The sequence below is a fragment of the Dendropsophus ebraccatus genome, chromosome 14, assembly GCF_027789765.1.
Source record: "Dendropsophus ebraccatus isolate aDenEbr1 chromosome 14, aDenEbr1.pat, whole genome shotgun sequence".
Taxonomy (NCBI): domain Eukaryota; kingdom Metazoa; phylum Chordata; class Amphibia; order Anura; family Hylidae; genus Dendropsophus; species Dendropsophus ebraccatus.
In genome coordinates, this window is record NC_091467.1 from 56,551,234 (window position 1) to 56,576,465 (window position 25,232).

A 25,232-nucleotide genomic window follows, 5' to 3' on the forward strand; every position below is an offset into this window, starting at 1 on the left:
TAACACAAATTCCTTATTTTTATGGCGGTTAAATAGTCATTATATTTTAGACTGTTGCGCACATGACAATATAATTTGTTTAAAAAAGAGAATTTCATTGGAGAAAAAAAAAAAGATGTGATTTTTTTTATCTATTTTTTTTTGTAAAACATTTTTTAAAGTCCCAATTGGGGACCTTGCAATCACTTGATCCTGGAAATAATGCAATACTTTCCCTGGTTGCCTTACCAACCCATGAACACCAGGTCATCCTGTCCTTGGTGGAGAGGGTGGTAATAGGTTAACAAAGTAGCCCCCTTCCTCTGCATAACTACTTAGATGCCACAGTCGATATTTCCCAGTCCAAGCCTTTGCAGTGATGACGCCTGTACATGACAACTGACACCAAGTGCTGATGGTGCAGGCTCAGATCCCGAGCTCGCTGCATCACTGTACTGTACATGTATAGTCAGTAGCACAAAGCACTTCCCTACAGCATCATATACGTATGGTGGAGGTCAGAGATTAAGGAAAGAGCTGAGGTAGATTAAATAAGAAAAAAGGCAAGCACACAAGATGGAAAAATGTACAAAGCAAACCTAGTGAAAGGGAGCCAAGGGGCAGTAACTAAACATGGGATTAAAGGGGTTATCTAGTGTTAGAAAAATGGCCACCGCTCTTGTCTCCAGTTCAAGTTTGGTCAGCAATTAAGCTCCATTCACTTCAATGGAACGGAGTTGCAAAACCTGCACACAAACTGGAGACAAGAGCAGTGCTGTCTCTGGAAGAAAGTGGCCATGTTTTTCTAACGCTAAACACCCCTTTAACGGTTCTTTTTTACGTATGGATGTGCTCAGGCACATCACCAATGCAGACAGAGAGTGACCGAGGGTTGCGGCTGTGAGCAGACTTTTTTGTCCAGCCATGAGCACTTTTAAACATAATAGATTCTCTTAAACCCCTCCATAACACATGTATACAAACTACTGTAATATTTCCATACCGGCCCTGTAATAGTTGCACTGTTTGTATAGATAAAGCAGTGAAACCTGCTTAACCTACATCACAAGGAGGTATTGGAGCAAAGTGCAGATGCAGGGTCGCAAACATAAGACACTCGCCATGTGTCTAAATTAGGGATGGTCCGAACCCGACCTCTCGGCAATGATTCCCGCTGTCTGCCCGCTCCGTGGAGAGGGTGGATACAGCGGGAGGACCGCCTGGAAAACTGGGATACAGCCATAGCCATAGGCTGTATCCCAGTTTTCCAGGCGGTCCTCCCGCTATATCCACCCGCTGCACGGAGTGGCCAGACAGCAGGAATCTGATGCCGAACCTCAGCAGGTTCGAACCATCCTTAGTCTAAATGCTAGATGAAGGGTAGCTTTACACGTACTGGATCTGCAGTGGATTTCACACTGCAGATCCTGTGCTGTGAAGCTGAATGGCTCGCATACACGCTGCGGATCCGCCGCGCCGCAGCTGTGTGTGAGGTTTCCGTCTCCCCTTGCTCCCCATCAGTCAATCAGTGCTGATGGGGAGCGAGGGGAGCCGGGACCGTCACACACTGCCGAGCAGTTAATGTATGCTTGGGGCTGCGGGCGGCTGTTAAATGGGCCGGGTCCCATACACACAGCGGATCTGCTGCGTGTATGGGACCCATTCAGCTTCACAGTACATGATCCGCAGCGGATTTCGCTGCAGAATCGCAGCGTGAAACCCGCTGTGGATCTGGTACATGTAAAGCTACCCTTAGATGTGTTAAAAAAACTTCATTAACACCAATATAAGTTATCTTGGCAACTAAACATTAGTTTTAATGCATTTATAATGCAAATGTATTTCATTTCAAGTGTTCTTTAAAGTGACTGTACCACCAGGCCCAGGCTGAAGCACTGGAGGTGGCCGACCCACCCTTAGTGGGAGGAAACCCTAGTTCCTCTATGATAGGGATCCATTGATTATAATGGAGTCACGTCATGGAGGGGCTGGGGTTTCTTCCCACTGGGGGTGGGTTGGCCGCCTCCAGTGCTTCAGCCTGGGCCTGGTGGTACAGTCACTTTAAATATAATTTTTTTTTCTTTTTTTGCTGGGGGGGGGGGGGGGGGGGAAGATAACCCCTTTAAAGTATGTAGTTACTACAGTGGGGCTGGGCTTTAACGTGACACTGTCATGTAACCAGACTTTTCACATCATAGAGGCCATTGAGAAGCTGAGCTCGTCTCCCTGGTGGCTGCAGGAGATGGGTTCTATAGTAAAGTCTATGGAGCAGTGTCCTGCAGCGACATGCGGAGAGCAGCTCTTGGCTCGTTCTATCAATGAACAGCTAAACTGCGACATGTCAAAAGTTTTGATAAGTGAGAGGAACACTTTAAACCCTTTAAGGGTCCTTTACTAAGAAGCCTAATGTAAGTGACTGTTCGAATGTGCGTTGGTACTTGCTTTGTTCCAATACATTGTGTGTGATTTATGGAAAAGTCGCACTTAGTCGCACTGTCATAGTAAATGAAAAAAGGTGGCAAACAAATTCACCTGGTACTGACCAGTCGTAGGCCTCCACCAGTTTTTGAGACTTTTAAAAAAGTCGCAAATGATAAATTGGGCATAAATCCTAGATTATGCTAATTTTTTTTTCAAAACAGGAAGATTAAAAAATAGTTGCATCTAAAAAATATTCGCTCGTCGAATACTGGTTCAAAAATAGAGGCAATTTCCCCCCTTGTGCAAATTCTGCCTCTCCGCACTTCCACGGGTGTTAGGGTACAATACTGTATCTAAGCTTCAGGTTTACAGTAGTATTCCCTGAAGTTAAAGTAGAAGTGTGGCCATTTTTAAAATTCGTCAGCCAGCAGGGGGTCAAATTGATCACAAGTAGGAACTTACTTCTTTCTGTGCCCCGCCAGAAGGTATCCCCCGAGTTTTGATGACGTCACTACTTGCGGTGGAAAGGACTTTCCTCGCTGATGGACTGGCCGCTCAGCCAATCAGTGACTGTGGAGCGGGTTGTGATGTGTTAGTGCCGGAGGAGGTCCTGGAGCGCTGGTGGGGGTCCCAAGGCCGGTCTCGTCGCTCACCGTGGACAGGGGGAATGGTAAGTTCCTACTTGTAATCAATTTCCCTCCTGACCCTGCTGGATTTTAAAAATGGCTGGACTTCTCCTTTAAGGAAAACTTGTTCGCAGCAATGTGGAATTAGGTTCTGTATGTAGGACAGGCTGTCAGTTTTGGACCCCAGCACAATGAAGGGGCCACTGGCGTGGTGGCTTATCTATATGGGCGTCTGTGCTGTGGTCTAGATGGGTTAGGGTGTTGGTAAAGGTGTTATATGTCAGCTGTAGGGTTGTGAGGGGTACTTATAGACTTATATCTTCTCCCATCATGGTTATGTACTGGGGCACAGTCCTCTACATATGGAAACTGAATTTACCAACAAAAATGCTTTGGTAAGTGCAACGCTTAGCAAAATCTTATGTTATAACAGACACACATAACACTAAAGGCTCAAAGGGACGGTAGCTTTTGTAGCTTTTTGTAGGATAAATGGCTGGAAGAGCCTAGGAGGACGGTCATAGAAGAAAGAGACAAAACCCAGCTACAGTATGAACACTTGTGTATGAGGATATAGAAGTAGCATTCCAGTATCTCATCCAATAACTGGGCCACTTATCCCTCCACACAGTATGGGGCAGAGCTACATACATCCTCCCTGAACCACTCAACAATGGGATCTACTCCACTCACCCTCACTCAGACTACGCCTTCATGGCACCTGGACCAAGATGTCCATATACATTAAATTAATCCTCTCTCATAATCCAAGGAAAGATGGATACAGTACAGATCTCTCCTCTTCTGCCCTGGCACTGAACAGAAAATGCTTAAAGCTTTGGCAGGAAGAGGACAGCTCTGAGCCTCCTTACCTGCCCTTCAGCAACCACCAGGGGGCGCTAGACTCCAGAAGTGCTGCAGAAGGCAGTGCCGATCACAATGACTGTACACACAACAGATATATTGCTAGCTCCCTACCATGAAACTAGTACTTGTGTCACAACCTAAGACAGCTTAGTGCATGTTTCCCCTGCTGCAAATGTATACACAGGCTATATACAACATGACTAGATATACAGCGACCAGTCCCAGTCCCATTGCACCTTGAAGAGGCAGCAAGTGTACACATCAACCTATTGAAAGGTGAAGTGTTAGACAAGGTGACTGAGGGTAGAGGGCTGGCACCAGGTATAAACAGTGAGGTGTCCTGAGTGACTTGATGGAGGTGAGAGTCTCTCTAGGTGACTGGAGGGAAGAAGAAGTGTCCGCAGGATGGCAGAAGGATCATCACACATCCTGAGCACCCAGCCGACCTTGTCTGTCTCCCACCTCCTGAAGAGAGATGCAAGTGTCCGACGTGTGGTACGGATGTCTTCTTCTCTGGCTCGGAGTAGCGGGGAAACAAGCATCTGGTAAATGAAAAAAGAAGAAGAACCATTGGCTTCTCCCCAGATATCATATGTATGCATAAATGAATGAATGAATGAATGAATGAATGAAAGAAGAGTTGAGCAATGAAACGGGAAAAGACTAAACATAAAGATATAAAGGTAAAGACATCGAGACATAGATTCTACACACAATGGAAGCAAAGTATAGGAGAGAAGCCGCTCTATGTATTACCGACAGCAGATCGTGGAGGCTACAGCCTTAACTCACTTGAAGCCAAGAGGTCTGGCACCAAGGATTTATTACAAATATGGTGGCAAGATTAAGGAACTAGTGTCTTCCACCTTCTAACATTGGCCGCCTATGAAAGCTAAGACTAATAAGCAGCAGATCTAGGGTACGTCCTCACTCAGCAGATATGTTATAGATTTTCCCATATGTGCCCCATATATATAGCCTGCTGAAACACAAGCACAAGACATCAGACTTCCGGCACGGTATCTGCTACATGTGGACGTTCCCTTACAGAAGATTATTCGTTAATGGCAATGATGGAGCAATTCTCTGCAGTGCCAGACTTTCATACCTAATCTTCAATCGCAATGGGTTGGGGGTCCGGTACGGCCACTGCAGATGGGCGGTAGAGAAGGAGACAACAAGACGGGTAGAGAAGAGGAGATTGAAGCAGAAATAGGAAAAGACAAAATGGGCAACAGGTGTAGAAAAGAAAAAAAAAAAGCATCACACCGACAAGCATTGGCATTTACGTAGCAGGACACAGCAGCAAGGCCCGACTACCCCAACACATCAATGTCCTCACCCCCATGTCACTGGTTCTTCTGTGGTGGCACTACCCCAACACATCAATGTCCTCACCCCCATGTCACTGGTTCTTCTGTGGTGGCACTACCCCAACACATCAATGTCCTCACCCCCATGTCACTGGTTCTTCTGTGGTGGCACTACCCCAACACATCAATGTCCTCACCCCCATGTCACTGGTTCTTCTGTGGTGGCACTACCCCAACACATCAATGTCCTCACCCCCAAGTCACTGGTTCTTCTGTGGTGGCACTACCCCAACACATCAATGTCCTCACCCCCATGTCTTTGGTTCTTCTGTGGTGGCACCGACCCTTTCATTCTTTATATAAGGTGTCATGAAAGTGTATAACATAATGAGACTACCTGATTTAAAGTGTCCCTAAAACTTATGATATGCCACCTAGACCCCCACTGTTCATTAAAACAAGCCAAGAAAAGCGAGCAGCTAAGTGCTTCTCTCTCGTTGCAAGCTCCAACAATACCATAGACCTTTGTGCCTAGCTTTTGGAATTCTATGGGATCTATCGTGCTACCTGCACACATCAATAGCTACAGATCCTTATTATTTAGAAGCCGAGACCTTGGCTGGGCAACCCTGGTTAGATGTTGTGTAAAGAGAGTTGTGTACTATTAAAGCAGAGCCCCAAGCCCCAATATTAGACATGTTGGGGGAGATTTATCAAACATGGTGTAAAGTGAAACTGGCTCAGTTGCCCCTAGCAACCAATCAGATTCCACCTTTCATTCCTCACAGACTCTTCGGAAAATGAAAGGTGGAATCTGATTGGTTGCTAGGGGCAACTGAGCCAGTTTCACTTTACACCATGTTTGATAAATCTTCACAGCTGTATTCAGAATTCTGCTGGCAACCAGGGGGGGGGGGGCAGCAGATTTTTTTTTTCATTATAGTCTGTCATTTATTATCGTACATATCTGCTAATTCTGAGTTAATTGTCATGTGGGCGGTCCTTCTCAGTGACTGACAGACCCTTGACTACTTGGCCCAGAATGAGCAGAGATTCATATGAAAAAATGACAAGTTGGATCTTTTCATATAAAACCTATATATCAATCTGCTCAGCTCCTCCTGCTCTATAAAACGATGCTTTTGCATTAGGCTGGGTTCACACTGCGTTTTTGTAATCCGTTTTTTTTCATCCGTTTTTTGCAAAAAAACGGATGCATTTGTGTGCATCCGTTTTGATCAGACTTCCATTGTAAAAAACGGATCGTTTTTTTTTTTTGACGGACACAAAAACGTAGCTGACACTACTTTTGTGTCCGTAAAAAAAAAAAACGTCCTTTTTTTTACAATGGAACTCAAAGGAAAATCGGATCAAAACGGATGCACACAAATGCATCCGTTTTTTTTCATCCGTTTTTTTTGCAAAAAAACGGATAAAAAAAAAAAAGGATTGCAAAAACGCAGTGTGAACCCAGCCTTAGACTGCATTTTCAAAGTGACCGCTTCCCTTTAAGCTTTAGCTTTGGCTGTCCAGGCATGATGGAAATTGTAGTTTTGCAACAGCTGGAGGGCCAAAGGTTCCCTGTCCCTGCTTTAAGACATAGCATCTTGTACTAAATCATGCTGCAATGCATATTGGGAATATTATTATTTCAGCAATACTCTATAAGACTGTTCATAAATGCAAAATCTCCCACAATGCAATACAGCAGATTATACATTGTACATTGACATAGCGAGGACCTGCAGGGATACATGCCTGCCATAAAGCATGAAGGACAGCTGGAGCCAGCAGAATTGTTACTGTCATTTGCTTCTCTACTGAACCATGTCACTGTATGGCTTCTGGCAGAATACAGTAGTCTGTATAGGGTGCGGCAAATACCATTTCATGCTTGGTTCAATACTGCGGCTATGTCAGCAAGTTGGATTGGTTCTGTTTACTAAATTATTTTCCATATGTGAATAAGATCAGGTACACCAGATCCAACCTACAGACAGGAGTGGCAATGACATTATACTAAGGCTGAACCCCCATTTATGTAGATAGCCACACACAGCTTAACATTACTGGAATTCAATGATTATAATTAGTATAATGAGTGGTGCTTAGCCAGCACAATGCGTCCTACATCAGATTATTACTATAATAAGAATATGGTAAGTATAAGGATAAAAAAAGCAGTGGAATAAAGTTAAAGAGGTACTCCAGCCAAAAAAAAAAATTCTTTCAAATCAACTGGTTTCAAAAAAGTTATATAGATTTGTAATTTACTTCTATTTAAAAATCGCTAGTCTTCCAGTACTCATCAGCTGCTGTGTGTCCTGCAAGAAGTGGTGTATTCTTTCCAGTCTGACACAGTGCTCTCTGTAGCCACCACTGTCCATGTCAGGAACTGTCCATAGAAAAATCTCTCTCTTCCTGGCATGGACAGAGGTAGCAGCAGAGAGCACTGTGCAAGACTGGAAATAATACACCACTTCCTGCAGGACATACAGCAGCTGACAAGTACTGGATGACTGGAGATTTTTTAAAAATAGAAATAAATTACAAATCTATATAAAACTTTCTGAAACCAGTTGATTTGAAAAAAAAAAAACAATCTTCGCCTGAGTATCCCTTTAAAGGGAACCGGCCAGGAGTTTTATGCTGCCCGAACCAGGTGCAGAAAGGAAGGGGGGAGCCAGAAACAGGGCATAGTCCCCACTCTACTGCACTTGACTGACAGATCTTTTCCCAAACACAATGGTTGGTGCAGTAATAAACTTTTGACAGGTTTCTTTTAAAGTGTTCCTAAACTTTCAGCACATTGTCTGGGTGCCGAGACCCCCACCAATGATCAGAACAAGGGAGAAGCTGCACTGGGCGGCCTGTTCTTTAGCCCTCAGTAGGGGGTCCGAGTACTTAGACCCCCACCACCACCACCACCACGACCACCACCACCACCACTTATCAAAACATCTCAGATGTTTCCCTTTTAAGTTTGTCTAAACTATCGGCAGTCAGCTCTATATCATGCTCAGAGCTGCAGGCGTAGGCAGATAACTCATAGGGTGGAAAAAAACAAATGATATCTGTCTCTCAGCAGATCATGTTTTCCCTCACAGAGTCCGGGCTGAGCAGCAGCATGCATGTATGCCTTCCCCTCTGTACATGATTTATGTACAGGGTTTGGCTTCTAGCACTGAGTCTTGTATATCATTATACAGGGCTGGGAGGAGGCATGCATGCTGCAGATCAGCAAGGCCTCTAGGTCACAGCCATCAGCTAAAAGTGCCATTTGTTTTATCTTCCTATCAGCTATTTGCCCATGTCTGCGGCTTGATATAGAGTTGACAGAGTTCACAGTAGAAATGTAAAAGGCATGCTTATTGGCCACAAGCCAAAATGTATAGCAAGAAAAAGGATATTATACGTAACATACAGGAGGGATGGCGGCCTCTGCTATATGTGGAATAGCAGCAATAAAGACTTACTGTCTCCATGTAGTATACCATTTCCCCTCTCAATCTCCTGCTTGTACTAGGAGAAACTGTTCAGGCTCTGGGCATCACAACTGGCCACAATGGAGTCTAAATTAATGTGTAGCTTCCATAATAAGGGCGATTTTTCAACTCAAGCAGTGCCAGTAACATCTTTGGAGGGTACATGGCATCCTATGTTTAGGACACCAGTATGGGCGTCAAGAAAGGAATCCACAACCCTCATAACAATATTGCATCTCCAAAGCCCTCCCCAGATATATGGTAACTGTAATGCCATTAGAGTGGCCTTGCCATTTTGATATCATGCAGCTGAAGCCGCTCGGGTCAGGTGCCACCAAGCCAAATTAGTAGAAAAAGCTCCGGAGAAGAGCTGCAACCTTATGGGCATGCTAGTGGGCATCTGGGTTGCACTGGGAGACCAGTAGATAGCACAGTCAAGCAGAGCGGAAAGCAGTGAGCACAGCTGACACATAGTGAACATGAACTTTTATAGCAATTAAGTGACAAGTGAGAGAGAAAGTAAGACAGGAACGGGGACAAAAAAACGGGTAAAAAGGACAGGACTGAGGGGGAGAAGAAGACATGGGTGGTAAAATGTACTTGTGACATAGAGGAGAAGGATGCTGGCTTAGGGCTGTGGATGAAAACCACAACTGCATAAAGTCCTACTGTAAATCGCTGGGGTTTTGTGTGGTGCTTTATGTGCAGTGTAGTTTTTACAGGTAGAACCTGCAAAAGTCAGGCACCATAAAAAGTGTTTTTTACTACTATGTAAAGCATGGGTCTCCAAACTGCGGCCCTCCAGCTGTTGCAAAACTACATTTCCTATCATGCCTGGACAGCCAAATCCAAAGCTTTAGCTGTCCAGGCATGATGGGAGTTGTAGTTTCACAAAAGCTGGAGGGCCGCAGTTTGGAGACCCATGATGTAAAGTTTCACCCTAATGCTGTATGTCCAAATTGTGATTCTCAAGCTGTTGCAAAACTACAATTCCCATCATGCCCGGACAGCCATAACATTGACTTTGGCTGTCCAGGCATGATGGGACTTGTTGTTCTGCAACAGCTGAAGGGCCGCAGGTTGGATACCTATGTTGTGTGTGACGAGAGAAGGAACCAAGGAAGATATGAGGAGATGGAAAGGTATACAGGGGAGGAAGACAGAACAAAAAAAAAAAAAGAAAGGCTTCAGAAAATGTAAACTGACTGTGGTTAGGAAAAGGGAAGTCATATACCCATTATAAAGAGGGACGTTTTGATAAATCCCCACTGCTGCCCTCCAGTATACAGGCACTACTAAAACCAGCAAGTATTCTGTGTACATATGTGTCACAGTTCCCATCACCTCAACATGCAGCCTCTGCGAGTAGTCTATTAATAAAAGACAAGCTTCCATAAGCAGGGAGGCCTCCCCAAGACTTAAAGGGGGAGGCCAGAACCCAAGATTAGTGATGGGGTACGGTCCTTATGAACTGGTTTACTCGATCGCAGCAGCACAGCCATCTTTAACCCTTTGGTACTGATTTCTACTATTAGAGCAGGCAGAAATACAATACAGTCAGGCCACCAGCTTCCTATCACAGACAGAAGGGGCAACGCTAGAGCCTAAAAGGGTAAAACCTGGTATACATAATCCCCCTCAATTCTATATTCAATAGGAGCTGAGCTGCAGTAACCCAGAATGGCCACTATACAATGTACAGGGCTCAATGCTTCCGTATATTTCTACTGTTATATGTGGGGGCATCAGCAGGGTTACTGGATGCCCCAATGATCACATACCTATCCTGACAAAAAAAAACAACAACAACAACAACAATTTTTACTACCCTAGCCATTAAACCATCCACCTTGTCCCCCATAGACTACAGGAATAAAAATGTATTGACCCCTGAGCTACCTCCGATTACCAAATTACAATTAACACTACACAAAATAAAAGCTCCAAACAATTCTTTTATTATTATCAAAGTTTTCTTAGATCCTAGTCTCAAAATCAGCCCCTTCCCCCAGCTCCATCTTAAAAATCATGTGTCATACAGTAAGACAACTGCCTGCAGCAGGAGCCTCCTCCCTCTGCACTATGAATAATAAGCCACGCCCCTTAGCTAATCGAGGCCTATTAGCAGACAGTCCGACAGCCAATAATGGAAGAAGGAAGCAGTTCTTACAAACGTGTGGACAACTTTATCAGCCATTTACAGAATGTTTCTTTACATTTTTATAGAGGGGGTTGGGAGTAAAAAAAAAAAAAAAAAAAAAAAAAAAAAAAAGTTGTCTTGAGGCCAAGAGTTTCTATGGCTAGCCCTAATCCAAGATGGCTCCTACATTTTAATAAAAGCGGCTCCAGAGTAATGGCACAATCTTGAATATTGACAGCACCTAACAGTATAATCCTTATGAAGTATCCAGCATATCTCTGCATAAAATACTTCATAGATATCACCAGCAGAGGAAATCACAGGATGAAAAATAGCGACTAAACTCACGTACTTGGCTGTAAAGTGCCCCCCTGCGGTGCTGAAGTCAAAGAGGTTGTTAGAGAGTGAAAGTAGGAGTAGAGGGATAAAGCGTGAAGTAAAAAAAAAAAAAAAAGGTTCTGTAATGTGAGGCACCTGGCCAAGGAAAAAGAGGGGAGAGTGGGGGAAGGAGAGTAAGTGAATTTGGAGAAAGACAAGGAGAGGGCATGTTTCCTAATCACATTCAGTACAGGACGTATTCAACTTTGGATGGTCAGTGAATCATCCCATCCCTATAGACAGATGGGCAGCAGGAGAGTTCATGTTCAGGAGGCAGCCACTCACCGGCCAGGCAGCCCTCAGAGCCCCGCACATTGTCCAGAGCGTCCCGCAGTGTGACGTGAGCAGCATTGTTATTGTCACACTCTCTGCCAGTCCTCTGCCCTGCAACAGAGTTAAGGAAGTTAGAGGTGGGCAGGGTAGGGCACAAGACAGACTGCCCAAGGTATCTAGTGTGCACAGAAGGAAGAGGAAGAGAGTTGTGGACACCGGCCTAGACGGCATGCAGGGATGACTACGGTCATGCTGAATGACAACAACAGCGTCAGTACAAGATGAGGATTTTCAATGCACACTATACTGATGGTGGAGCGGACATCTGCACAGCGACATGAAGGCAGTGTGTAACATGCACATGACAATAGGGCAAATATTGTTACCATCATCCTCCTCCGGAGATGCAAATTCTTCCTCTGTAACATTTCCCTTAGAGAGATACAAAGAAGGAAAAGATGTCAGTATTGCACTTTACACTCCTCTGCCCCCTAACATTGCAATTCTCATCTACGCCCATAGCTTGGTACCTCAGCGTCCATTTCATCTGCAGACACGGTCACAAAGTGTCCCTCCGGTGACAGCTATTAGAGGGGAGAGAGGAGAATTACTTAATGTTGTTATCACCAGGTAAGGGTCATGGGCAAAAACCCCGCACTAATTCTTACCTCTCCTTCTTCAGAGGGGGATCCACTGGGGGCCACAGGAGGTGATGGCATAATCCCCCCTTCCTCTTCCTCCATTACACCTGCTGTGTAGGAGCCAGACATGGAGGACACCGTGTCTGTGCTGAGCTGGGACTGCTGGCTGTGGGACGAGGCCATGGACATTACGGACTGCGCCAGGCTACTGCTCAAGGGGTCTGTGCAAAAGATGAGGGTGGAGTCGGGCAAAGGAGGAAGTATAGAAAAATAAACGGGGGCCACAGAAAAAGTAAAGGGGAAGACAGCGGTAAGGGAGAAAGGAAACATTGAAGACGAGACCAAAGAATGAAAAGGGGGCAGTACAGGGATAAAAGGAGCAAACCAGTGCAAGGTGGGGAGGGAACAGGGGGCATGGAGTGGGTGAGGAGTACAATTAAATGGTTATAGCACAGTATTGCAACAGTGACATCTTGTGGTCATATCTGGTATATGATTAAATCTGGCAGTCAATATAAGAGGCAACAAGATATAATACAATGAGACTGCCCCCTTGTGGTCTACACCAGTGCTAACAAGAAACGCCACCAAGGCACACATTGTCAATTGTTAGTAAAGGGAAGTTCTAAATCCGTAATGGTCCAGTTATGGTTGGAAACTAAATCAATATTGAGAAGGTTTGTGGATTCACCTTCCGAATAGGTTTCAGGGTATTAAAAATTAGCAGAAAGTCTGACCTTCTGGAGAGGTGATGGTGGAGGAAAGCGGCGTTCCTGTGCAAGACGACTGGTCAATGGCTCCGGATGAGGACAGAGTGAGATTCTCACTTTCTGGAGTCGCTCCACATTCCTGAGGGGAAAAAAACCAAGAGTCTTCGATATGGTCACCGAGCCTGTAGGACTCCTATACCCCCCACCTATACCCTACATTCCCTTCCTTCCATGTCACCCATACTATATAAACCACTCATGCATTACCACCCCACCTACTACTTATAAGGCCTGTAATGCCTATTTTTCCACCATCATGTATGGCCACAAACTCTCATTCATAGCCATTTACCGGAGTTTGGTAATAAATCAGCTTCCCTTGCTCACCTCGGCTAGTTGAGGCGTCTTTTTCCTAGGGGTTCGGATCTCGGCTTCACTGAACGATTTTTCCATCTCATCTTCTTGTAGCACCGAAGAGTTCTGGGAGATTGACCTGCAGACACAACATCTCATGTTCATTTATTGCTGAAAAAGATCTGTGCGACACCTTTGAAATGGTAAAAATGACCTTTACATACACTGTATGGGCGAAAGCATCAAGACAAGTACTCATTACACCTACAGGAGGTTTAGGACATCCCCTTCTAAGTCCATAGGCATTTATATGTAGGTATAACAGCTTCCACTCTTTTGGTCCAACATTTTGGAGGTGTCTGGGGGAACTTAGGGGCCTAGGTCAACCCCTGACAGACAACCACATAGCATCATGCCTCCTCTGCCAAACTTTACAGCTGGCACAATGCAGTCAGACAAGTAACGTTCTCCTGGCATTCACCAAACCCGACTCCTCCATCAGATGCCGGAAAAGTGTAATCCTCAGTCCACAAAACATGTTTCCACTGCTCCAGAGTCCAGTGCAGGCGGCTTTACAACCCTCCATCTGACACTTGACAGTTGCTGTGGTTCCTAAACACTGCTGCTTCTCAATAAAACCACTCACAGCTAATCTAGGAAGACAAATCAGTCACACAGCGGTGGCTACTATTATAGTACCAAGCTGGTATCGCCAAGCTCTTTAGGGTGATCTAATGATCTTTAACAAATGTTTGTAATGGCAGACTGTATTGGTAGGTGTTGGATTGTATGCACCTGTGACAATGGGACTGAATGAAACACCTGAATTCAATTATAGCGTCCCAATACTTTTGTCTATAGGGTATGTTAAAGTTTTATCTTAAAGTGTCACTGTCATTTAACATTTTTTTGCAGAAATCAATAGTGCCCATATTGCCGTGACCAAGGGCTTTGTCCCGAAACACGTAGGCCTACGTTTTTAATACTTTTGGAATTTTTTATATGCCTCAATAAAGACTACAAGTTTTATGGGAGCTGTGGATTTTCTCCTTTATACTACTTTACACTAGAATAATACTTTATACTAGAAATCAATAGTACAGGTGGTTTTAAGAAACTTTGTAATTGGGGTTTATTAGCCGAAAAATGCATTTTTATCATGAAAAAGCAGTCTGAAGCTCTCCCTCCTGTCTTCATTGTTCTCTATAGAGAGGGAGATGAGGCACCAAAACAAAACCCATAACCCCAATTACAAAGTTTCTTAAAAATCGCCTGGACTATTAATTTCTGCCAAAAAAAAATGAAACGACAGTGACACTTTAAGTTATAAGTTTGCAATCTAGAGTCTGCAGGCTTTAATCTGTCCTTCATTTTCAAACTACCTGACATTGACACATACCCATGTTGTGTGGATGTAGTGGCTGGCCAGGGTTACTACAGTAAAGCTCCTATTGAAGTAAATAGGAGCTGCGCTACAGAAGCATTAAGCCACCACTACAATATGAACGGAGACAGAAGCTGGTGCCTGGTTACTGCGGTGCGGCTCTCATTCACATTCCATAGGAGCTGTGCTGTAGTAATCCTGTGGATACGCCATCAAACCATTGTAATAAACAGAGAAATTGACATGGAACCATTTTGCACACAAACCTGGAAATACTTTTTTTCAGCTTCAGAGCCTGGCTACCACAGAGATGCTGAAGAGGCGAGTGCATGCGCAGGTGGGGCAGCTGAATGTCGCTGCCATATGAAGGAAGAACTCCCGGCCGCCGAGACTCCCCTAGAGCTCTTAAAGGTGGAGCTGATGGTGATGGTGTCAGGGGTCCATTCAATGCCTCCAAGAGCGACACAACCTCATATCCAGGAGGAACATGTTCCGCTGACTAGAATGGGATCAAACAGACAGAAAACTGGAGTTAGCAAAAGCAAGAGTTCATTGAGGAATGTTTTTAGTTTTAGTTTTTTTTAAGGAAAAATGCCATAGCAGCTTTTTCAAACAAAGCCAGAAAGGGATCAAGCAGGATGAAGTGTGAGTCTTTCCCAGAGAAATATTGTAATCTAATTCTGCTCAGGGCACAGTGAAAGAAAAAAAAACAAAAAAAACATTCAATTACACTCCTTGCTCCCGCACCACTGCCCCTGTTTTATTGATGGTGAATGCTGTGCAGAACTTCCTTGTGTTAAAGGGATATTCCAAGAGAGATTAACTTGTCCCCTAGGGGTAGCTGAGGCAGAACACAGTTGCAGTTACTGATTGGCTGAGCAGGAAGGTCCTTGTTCTGACACTTAGGGCCCTATTCCTCCGGACGATTATCGTTTGCATAATCGTTAACGATTAACGATATCATACGACCGCTATTGCGAAAGACCTGAAAACGGTCACTCATTTCCATGGAACGATAATTGTTGCTTATGATCGTAATTGCGATCGTTTTTTCTTCACTATTTATTCGCTATTGCGTTCGTATCTACTGCGAACGACCGAACAATGTCTTATTCAATGCAAACGTTTTGTGAACGAGCAACGATAAAAATAGGTCTAGGTCTTATAAAGCAATCAACGATTTCTCGTTCAGTCGTTAATTGTTAACTGCATTTCAACCGAACGATTATCGTTTAGATTCGAACGATTTAACGATAATCTGAACGATAATCGTCCGGTGGAATAGGGCCCTTAAAAGGGTATTCAAAGAAAAATTTGCTTATCCCCTATCCACAGGATAGGGGACAAATAAGAGATCATGGGGGGTCTGACCTCCAAATCCCGAGGCTTGCGTGTTATGAATAGGCTGTATTCATTCCTATGGAGTTGCCGAAGAGAACTGAGCACAGCGCTCTTCTGGCTTACTCTGCTCTTTCCGGCGCCTCCATAGAAATTTTTCTTTGAAAACAAGAACCTTCCTGCTCAGTCAATCAGTGGCTGTAATGGTGCTCTGCTTCAGCTACCTTTTTTTTTTTTTTTGATTGATTGACAGGAACACTTTAACATTGGCCCTGCCTTTGAATTCACTTCTGGCTTTGGCTGAAAAAAATACTGACCAAAGAGCTATAAGTAAAAGTCCCTTATAGTGAAAAACAGCTCACCGTGTGCTCTTCAGAGTCCGAGCTCGGCGCTGCAATAATCGGGCTGAAGCCAGCAGGTGAGTGAGGACCTGGAAGTTTTCTCATGGCTCGGATCTGAAGAAGTGCTCGGAAAGCTGGAGGGTTGTATGAGAGACCATTCACATAGGATTTCATTTATGGATTTTGTACATCAATGGAAATAAAGCAAAGGGAATAAAAAAGGGGCAAAGGTTAGTATGTTCACCATGTGGTTAATTGTAATACAAGATATATGTGATGGTACAGAAAGAGGCGGTCTCCAATACTCACGCAGACGGCAGATGGGGCAGTTGCTTGCCTGGTAACGCAGGGTATCTGCGCAGGTATTACACAGACAAAGATGTCGGCATGGCAAAATAAGAGTGTCCCGTACATCAGACAGACAAACGACACACTCAGCACTATTGTCACTGACTTCATCTTCTGTCACCTAGAACATAACATCAAATACATATCATTGATGTAGTTTTCCCTGTCTACATGTGTGAGTATATACTGTACACACCATGCATAGAACTAAACCGTATACAAGGCCATAAGCTCAAACACTTCTACACTTACCTTAGAGTCATGAGAATTGTATTTGTTTTCAATCCCATAGATTTCTTGCAAGAGGTAACTGACCCCATCCACCTGCAGAGAGAGGAGGTACTAAGTGCACGCCAAACCCATGTGGTATAGTATAGTGGCTCCCAACATGATCCCTTTCTCACCACTTGTTTCTGCTTTAGGGGCTTCACACAAAAACCGCCATCTGCATGCTGCAAAAAGGGCAAGAAAAACAGCAAAGTAAGGGACAAGTTCCATAGACTGCGTGTGGTACAGACGCCATGGCAGAAGACGTAAAGCACCATACAACAGGGCTGCAGTCTACGACCATCTAGCAATACTTCAGCAACAGTTTTCTGCCTCTTTGTGGGATACAAAGACTATTTAGACTGCAGGCCATCTACCCCCTGTGTGCAGTGGGCAGGGGGCCTTATCACGGCTAAGTCAATGAACGCCACCGGGCACCATCACGTAGAGACTTAGCTCATAGCAAATGCCCTTTTAGAAATAAAAACATAGCTGCAGATATCTCCACTTTGTAACTTGCTACTCGTCACTTCCAGGAATGTAGCTATAGGGGGTGCAGAGGAAACACCTAGGCCCCGGAGCCTGAGGGGGTCTCCATAAAGTCTCTCCTGTAATAATGTAACTATGTAAGTCATCAGGGTGCAGCTTGGAGTTTCTCCCTGCCCCACCGATCTTGACCTATAGATCTCTCCCTATACACAAACAGAAAGATCTATGATTCAATGCTTTTGGGGCAAGGAGAAGCTCAACTGTGAACACTGCCTTACGCAATTACACAACTATAGAACTAGGTAACTACATGCTCTTACTGACCCAGCAAGGCCTGGACTGGTAAGAGATACTCACCCTTTCAAATGTTGCCATCAGCACATGGCAGTGCCCAAGATGTTCTGCAGAAGAAGAAAAACAACAACTATTAGTTAGGTATGTGTCCCATGGGGTCAGATAAATCACATACATCTCTATACACTGGCTGTGGTCAATTGCTGAACTACGTATGTATCTGTGAATGATGTTACACCTGCCAATGTCACTGTAGCCCCTTCTATGATGTACGACAGGTTCAGGGGGTCTAATCATGGTTGCCTATTATATGAGACTTCATTTTAGGATTTGTTCTTTTAAAGACTAAGCCCTGGTTACACCGTGTAGACAGGTGGCTAAACCAGCGTCTCAAGAGGAATTCCCAAGTATGTTCTGTCTGCATAATGGATCACTTGAGGATTTTTGTTGTTGATATAATTTCATAGCATTAGGAAAAAATGTCCAATAATGGAACTATAATATTCAGGGTGATAGACGTACAATAACAGTGGTACATTCTCTATTGCTTCTTTTAAAGGGGTTGACCACTTTATAGTAAAATTGCTCAGTGTACAGTATTAGTAAATGTACTTACTGTATATACTGACAGCAGCTCCCTGTGTACCTCATAGAGCTAAAACCAGACTCCCCTCCTCCAGGCTATGCTGTCCTGCTCTGCAGAACTGTGGAGTCGGTAAGCCGCAGCTCCGACTCCTGAAATTTATCAGGACCGACTCCTGCTCCTTCATAAATGGCCGGTCATATACCAGGGGAGTTATTATCACACTGCCTCAGCAGCTTCTCCCTAATGTCCTACATGATCCTGGGGCGACTTCTGAGTGAATAAAGGAATACTGTATATAAAGCAGATTTTCCTGTGTGTGCAGTGGATGCAGCCAGTCTCCAGCCTCCATGTCCTGAACAACTCACAACTAGACTAGAAGGAGCAGGTGGTCTTTTCCTGCTGACAGTCTTCTATGTTTCTAACTAAATATTCACCATACTTAAAGAAACACTGCTAACAATGCCAGATCCCTGTAATATAGAGGTCAGCAATAGTGATATAGAGAGGGGTAACACATAGTGATATAGAGAGGGGTCACACATAGTGATATAGAGAGGGGTCACACAGTGATATAGAAGGTCACTGTGGGGGCACGCAATAGCACACACACACACACACACACACACACAGCCTGCTGCAGCCATAGCATACACACACACACACACACACACACACAGCCTGCTGCAGCCATAGCATACACACACACACACACACACACACACACAGCCTGCTGCAGCCATAGCAAACACACCACACACACACTGGGCTTGCTGCAGCCATAGCACACATATACACAGCCTGCTGCAGCCATAGCACACACACAGCCTGCTGCAGCTATAGCACACATACACAGCCTGCTGCAGCCATAGCACACACACAGCCTGCTGCATCCATAGCACACACACAGCCTGCTGCAGCCATAGCACACACACAGCCTGCTGCAGCTATAGCACACGCACAGCCTGCTGCAGCTATAGCACACATACACAGCCTGCTGCAGACATAGCACACATACACAGCCTGCTGCAGACATAGCACACACACACAGCTGCAGCCATAGAACACTGAATAAAAACACACAATCTTCTCCCAGAGAGAAAACACCACACTGAGGACAGAGGTTACTGCTACACTACTTATGTCTTCTCCTCCTCTTTATTACACAGGATATCTTCATATTACACTGCTGCTCATATACAGTCATCCAGCATCCCCCCACACAATGGATTCTTCCAGCTCAGAAACAAACTGCCAAATAGTGACCGACAACTTTTCCATGACCACCCATATGTAATAGGGCCAGTGTCCTATTAGAATGTTGCTCATAATATATATTCATAAGCAAAACTTGTAAAATTCATATCGAAATTCAATTCTACATTTTTTAAAGATTTTTTTAAAGCTGGAGTCAAAGTCGGTACATTTTTTTTTCCGACTCCAGCCAAAACTAGCTCCGACTCAGACTCCACAGTCCTGCTGCTCTGTGATGATTCTGTCCATAAGATGGCCAACAGGGAGGAGCATGTGACCATGCCCGACCCCCAGTGTACTCCACTGAGCCTGTATATGCCTATGGAGGACACAGGGGGCATGGTCACATGCTCCTTCATGTCAGCCATCTTTAGTACAGACTCAGCACAGGGCAGGACATCACAGCCTGGAGAAGGGGAGTCTGATTTTAGTTTATGGGTCACACTGGGTACACACTTACTAATACTGTACACTGAACAATTTTACTGGTGGCTAAACCCTTTTAAGTCTTACAGTAGACAACAGACTTTCCCTCAGTGTGCGTCATGCTATAAGCAGTCACTGTGATTTCAAGCAACTTTACTCTATTAAATAACCATACAGGACTAGCCAGGTATCCCTCGAGGAAGGGCCCAGCCAAGGGATGGCTCCTGTAGGGAAACTAACAAAACCACCAAATTAAGTGGCTTTATAAGTCAATGTAATAACAAGGGAAAAACCAAGGACATGCATCCATTCACATACAGCTGTTTTGGGTGTTGCTCCTCATCAGTGTGGAGCAGGATTCTAGCTAGGTGGGAGCAATGCTTAGTAGAGCCATATGGGAAACTTTACAATTTACAATTTACTTCAATGTAATTAATTCAATTAGCAAAAATGAAGAATTTCCCAGGGTCTTGGCCACTAGGTGTCTCTCTTGCCTGCATATTTCTGTACACTGTCTATAAGGGGGAATTTTATCTCTAGCAGTAGACAAACCAAGACTGAACACAGGAAGTGTGTGTGTGTGTGCAGGCCTGTATTTAGAGTTCATGCTGCCCTAGGCACCTTGCTTGCTGAGGCGCCCCCCCCCCGGCACTGGCTGGTTACATGCATGGTATATACCCTGGCACTTGTGTGTCGCTCTGCTTGATGCCCGCTATTCTCATCAAACAGACGTGATGGAGGAAGGAAGGAGGCCGGGGACGTCTTAGTTTGGGGGCCGCTTCTGTCCAGTGTGGGACTGGGGCATCTGGGGCCACCAATATAGAACCAGTGAGACACGACATGCTGACCCCGCTCCTTTCCTGAATTCATCTGTATCTGTGACAAATCCCTACATTTATACAGCTCTCCGGCTATGCTGGGAGTTGTAGTCTCTGAGAGGACAACCCTGTAATAAATCACTGTGTGCAGAGGCTCCTGGTGGCTGCAATCTGTGGGTGACAACCATCAGCCCTGAAGGTCCAGCAATACATCTGTCTACGCTGTACTACAACTCCCAGCATACTCTGAGGGCTGCAGACTGTCAGCATATGCTGGGAGTTCTAGTTCCTGCAGCTGTTATAGTTGGGTCCCAGGTGCATCATACACTCAGAATTCAGAGATCTGTGGGGGCTCAGTGCAGGGAAGTGACCCCAGAATATCACTAATATGGTAGGGGGAGATGTTTTTGTTCTATCCCTGGGGTCACTTCCCTGCACTGAGCCCCCACTGATCTATATATTCTTATATGCCACCTAGGGCCCAACTACAACAGCTGCAGGCACTACAACTCCCTGCATGTACTGACAGTCTGCATCCCTCAGCATATGCTGGGAGTTGTAGTGCCTGCAGCTGTTGTAGTTTGATTCTAGTTTAAAAGTTTGCGCTAGTGTACTGTAGTGTACGAGGGGCTGTGTCAGTACACTACCGCAAACCATACACTGACCCATTTAGACCCCAATGGTACACAGGCTCTGCACACTATAGAAGTGTTTACAGTGCAGTTACTAATGACTCACAGGTGACGTCTTCTCCCATTGCCGTTGCTCACTTTTTGCTTTCTTCTCCATCTGACGCAACCATCATGAAGACTTCTCTGACCACAACTCGTCTGCAGGCGGGCGGCTGGGGGTGACTGGGGAAGGGAGGCACCTGGGGGGGGACTGGGGAAGGGAGGCAGCTGGGGGTGACTGGGGAAGGGAGGCAGCTGGGGGGGGGCTGAGGAAGGGAGGCAGCTGGGGGGGGCTGAGGAAGGGAGGCAGCTGGGGGGGGGCTGATGAAGGGAGGCAGCTGGGGGGGACTGGGGAAGGGAGGCAGCTGGGGGTGACTGGGGAAGGGAGGCAGCTGGGGTGGGCTGAGGAAGGGAGGCAGCTGGGGGTGACTGGGGAAGGGAGGCAGCTGGGGGTGACTGGGGAAGGGAGGCAGCTGGGGGATGACTGGGGAAGGGAGGCAGCTGGGGGTGACTGGGGAAGGGAGGCAGCTGGGGGGGGCTGAGGAAAGGAGGCAGCTGGGGGTGACTGGGGAAGGGAGGCAGCTGGGGGGGCGGAGGAAGGGAGGCAGCTGGGGGTGACTGGGGAAGGGAGGCAGCTGAGGGGGGGGGGGCTGAGGAAGGAAGGCAGCTGGGGGTGACAGGGGAAGGGAGGCAGCTGGGGGTGACTGGGGAAGGGAGGCAGCTGGGGGTGACTGGGGAAGGGAGGCAGCTGGGGGTGACTGGGGAAGGGAGGCAGCTGGGGGTGACTGGGGAAGGGAGGCAGCTGAGGGGGGCTGAGGAAGGGAGGCAGCTGGGGTGACTGGGGAAGGGAGGCAGCTGGGGGTGACTGGGGAAGGGAGGCAGCTGGGGGTGACTGGGGAAGGGAGGCAGCTGGGGGTGACTGGGGAAGGGAGGCAGCTGGGGGTGACTGGGGAAGGGAGGCAGCTGGGGGTGACTGGGGAAGGGAGGCAGCTGGGGGGTGACTGGGGAAGGGAGGCAGCTGGGGGTGACTGGGGAAGGGAGGCAGCTGGGGGTGACTGGGGAAGGGAGGCAGCTGGGGGTGACTGGGGAAGGGAGGCAGCTGGGGGGGGGGCTGAGGAAAGGAGGCAGCTGGGGGTGACTGGGGAAGGGAGGCAGCTGGGGGGGCTGAGGAAGGGAGGCAGCTGGGGGTGACTGGGAAAGGGAGGCAGCTGGGGGTGACTGGGGAAGGGAGGCAGCTGGGGGGGCTGAGGAAGGGAGGCAGCTGGGGGTGACTGGGGAAGGGAGGCAGCTGAGGGGGGGGGGCTGAGGAAGGAAGGCAGCTGGGGGAGACAGGGGGGAAAATCTGGGGTGACAGGGGGGAGCAGCTGGGGTGACGGAAAGGGGAGCAGCTGGGGGTGGCAGGGCGAGAATCTGGGGAGGCAGGGGGAGCATCTGAGGGGGCAGGGGGAGCCGCTGGGGTGGCAGGGAGAGGATGGGGGCAGCTGGGGTGGCAGGGGAGAAGCTGGGGGGACAAGGGGAGAAGAGGGAGCAACTGGGAAGCAGAGGAGCAGATGGGGGGCACAGGCAGGGGGAGCAGATGGGGGCAGGGGGAGCAGATGGGGGGCACAGGCAAAGGGGGCAGATGAGGGCAGGGGGGCAGATGGGGGGCACAGGCAAAGGGGGCAGATGAGGGCAGGGGGGGCAGATGGGGGGCACAGGCAAAGGGGGCAGATGAGGGCAGGGGGGGCAGATGGGGGGCACAGGCAGGGGGAGCAGATGGGGGCAGGGGGAGCAGATGGGGGCAGGGGGAGCAGATGGGGGCAGGGGGGGCACAGGCAAAGGGGGCAGATGAGGGCAGGGGGGGCAGATGGGGGGCACAGGCAGGGGGAGCAGATTGGGGGCAGGGGGAGCAGATGAGGGGCACAGGCAGGGGGAGCAGATGGGGGCAGGGGGAGCAGATGGGGGGCACAGGCAGGGGGAGCAGATGGGGGCAGGGGGAGCAGATGGGGGGCACAGGCAAAGGGGGCAGATGAGGGCAGGGGGGGCACAGGCAGGGGGAGCAGATGGGGGCACAGGCAGGGGGAGGAGCTGTGGGGGGGAAGAGGGAACAGCCGGGGGCAGAGGCAGACCGGTCAGGTCCCCCCAAAGCAGCTTCGTGGCGTCCGGGGTGAGCTCCTTCCGGCACACGCTGCTTCTATCTCAGCCGGCAGCTCACCCCTGCAGCCCCGCGGTGCCCGAACTTCTTCCTGCTGCAGCGCTCGTGACGTCATCGCGCCGAGCAGGAAGAAGTTCGGGCACTGCGGGGCTGCAGGGGTGAGCTGCCGGCTGAGATAGAAGCAGCGTGTGCCGGAAGGAGCTCACCCCGGATGCCCCGGGGCTGCACAACGGTGGCGGCAGCGGCGGTGGCGGCAGCGGCGGTGTCGCCTCCCCCCCCCCCCCCGGCCGCGGACAAGGCACCCGCGGTCCGGTACCTAGGGCGGCAGGGCTTAAAAATATTTTTTTTTATTAAAAAAAATATATTTTGATCCCTGTAGGTGCCGCCCCCTGCAGGGCGCCGCCCTAGGCACCGGACCACGGGTGCCTAGTGGCAAATACGGCCCTGCGTGTGTGTGTGTGGGGGGGGGACTTAGAAGCAGGTAGCTCCACAATATTAAACTATTATTATAAGGCAGCTGTACCTAATAGAACTATAAAATCATTACCTTTATCTCCCCAAATCTCTTACAAATAGAGTTATCTCCATGCTTATACTATAAAACACTTCTCTCCTCTGACTCCTCATCATACAGACACCTCTGCCTGTCACATGGGCTCCTATTACTATTAATTCTCTCCCTTCTGTAGCCGTATATACTGAGACAGAGAAACAAGAGGGGGGATGGTGTCTTACTGTATTAGGCACTGACATAGTGATGGTTATGAGGACTGCTGAACGGTGCTTTGCCAATGGTTCCAGTAAGATTATACAGAATTTATTTCTTACCTTCTCCTTCCTCCACAACTGCATGGACAACCATAGGATATACTTCTCGATCGAGATCAAAGGTCAACTAAAATAAAAAGATAGAGAACACATTTCAGCCTTTATTCTCCATTACATAGAGATGCCTGTACTCTCTATAAGGATGCATTTCTCTCACCTCTTCTTCTCTCCACTCAGATGGGTCCACAGTATGTGACGGAAGACAGAACTGCTGGCTGACACCTTTCTTGAAGTGCACAGTCTCGGACTGCAGACTACTGCACTTAGGAATGTAACTAAGGAAGACAAGACAGTAAGTCTGCAATCCTCATCCACAACAGGCCTTGCCATCATAGACCCAGAAATAACATTTACAAATCCAGGTCATCTGCAGCATTTGGACAATTGTCTATTGCTTGGATACAAACATATGTGACACAGTATACAACCAGACTTGTATACATAATATTGCACGGGCCGAGGCTCAAAATAAACAACCTGGACAGCAACATTTGTATTCTGCCCATCCTCACCTGGCAATGCCCCCTTGGAAGTCCTCTGTGGCTTGGTAATAGATGGTAATGGCCACCCTTGCATCAGTGTCAAATGTAAACTCCACATTATAATGTACTTTGGGCCGGCTGCCTTCAGCACCACTGGCCTTCACTTCCTCTGTACACCTACAACAAGAAAGAATATAGTCTAAGGTAGTAAAGAAACCATCAAAATATGAATCTTTACTGCTTTTACTTCTATGAACCTGCCCATGTCATATGCTGCCCCATCCTTAACCCTTTAAAGGGGTACTCCAGTGAATATTTTTTTCCCCCAGCAATTGAAACACATTACAAAATTATATAACTTTGTAACATGCTTCAATCACCTATCTGC

At 47.1% G+C, this 25,232-nt stretch overlaps 1 protein-coding gene and 1 long non-coding RNA gene across 6 annotated transcripts in view; one reads left to right on the top strand and one right to left on the bottom strand.

The window, feature by feature from the left end:
• The window catches only part of LOC138773017 (uncharacterized), a 48,292-nt gene extending 30,937 nt beyond the window's left edge, over positions 1–17,355 (top strand). Inside the window, exons 3-6 of one of the 3 annotated variants that reach the window (XR_011359865.1) lie at positions 14,858–15,216; positions 16,163–16,480; positions 16,891–16,937; positions 17,021–17,355. This is a non-coding gene — a long non-coding RNA (uncharacterized lncRNA). The remainder of the gene's footprint in view (positions 1–14,857; positions 15,217–16,162; positions 16,481–16,890; positions 16,938–17,020) is intronic. The other 2 variants (XR_011359866.1, XR_011359867.1) reach the window with 2 other exon arrangements.
• The window catches only part of RNF157 (ring finger protein 157), a 45,347-nt gene continuing 22,205 nt past the window's right edge, over positions 2,091–25,232 (bottom strand). For 2 of the 3 annotated variants that reach the window (XM_069953897.1, XM_069953899.1), the window contains 16 exons: positions 24,875–25,021; positions 24,520–24,637; positions 24,363–24,429; positions 17,712–17,755; positions 17,003–17,050; positions 16,851–16,922; positions 16,560–16,719; positions 16,272–16,384; positions 14,838–15,070; positions 13,221–13,326; positions 12,861–12,972; positions 12,151–12,344; positions 12,013–12,066; positions 11,869–11,914; positions 11,495–11,593; positions 2,091–4,435 (listed from right to left, as the gene is read on the bottom strand). In XM_069953897.1, the coding sequence (XP_069809998.1) occupies positions 4,314–4,435; positions 11,495–11,593; positions 11,869–11,914; positions 12,013–12,066; positions 12,151–12,344; positions 12,861–12,972; positions 13,221–13,326; positions 14,838–15,070; positions 16,272–16,384; positions 16,560–16,719; positions 16,851–16,922; positions 17,003–17,050; positions 17,712–17,755; positions 24,363–24,429; positions 24,520–24,637; positions 24,875–25,021 (1,735 nt within the window). In that variant the 3' untranslated portion in view covers positions 2,091–4,313. The remainder of the gene's footprint in view (positions 4,436–11,494; positions 11,594–11,868; positions 11,915–12,012; positions 12,067–12,150; positions 12,345–12,860; positions 12,973–13,220; positions 13,327–14,837; positions 15,071–16,271; positions 16,385–16,559; positions 16,720–16,850; positions 16,923–17,002; positions 17,051–17,711; positions 17,756–24,362; positions 24,430–24,519; positions 24,638–24,874; positions 25,022–25,232) is intronic. The other variant, XM_069953898.1, reaches the window with a different exon arrangement.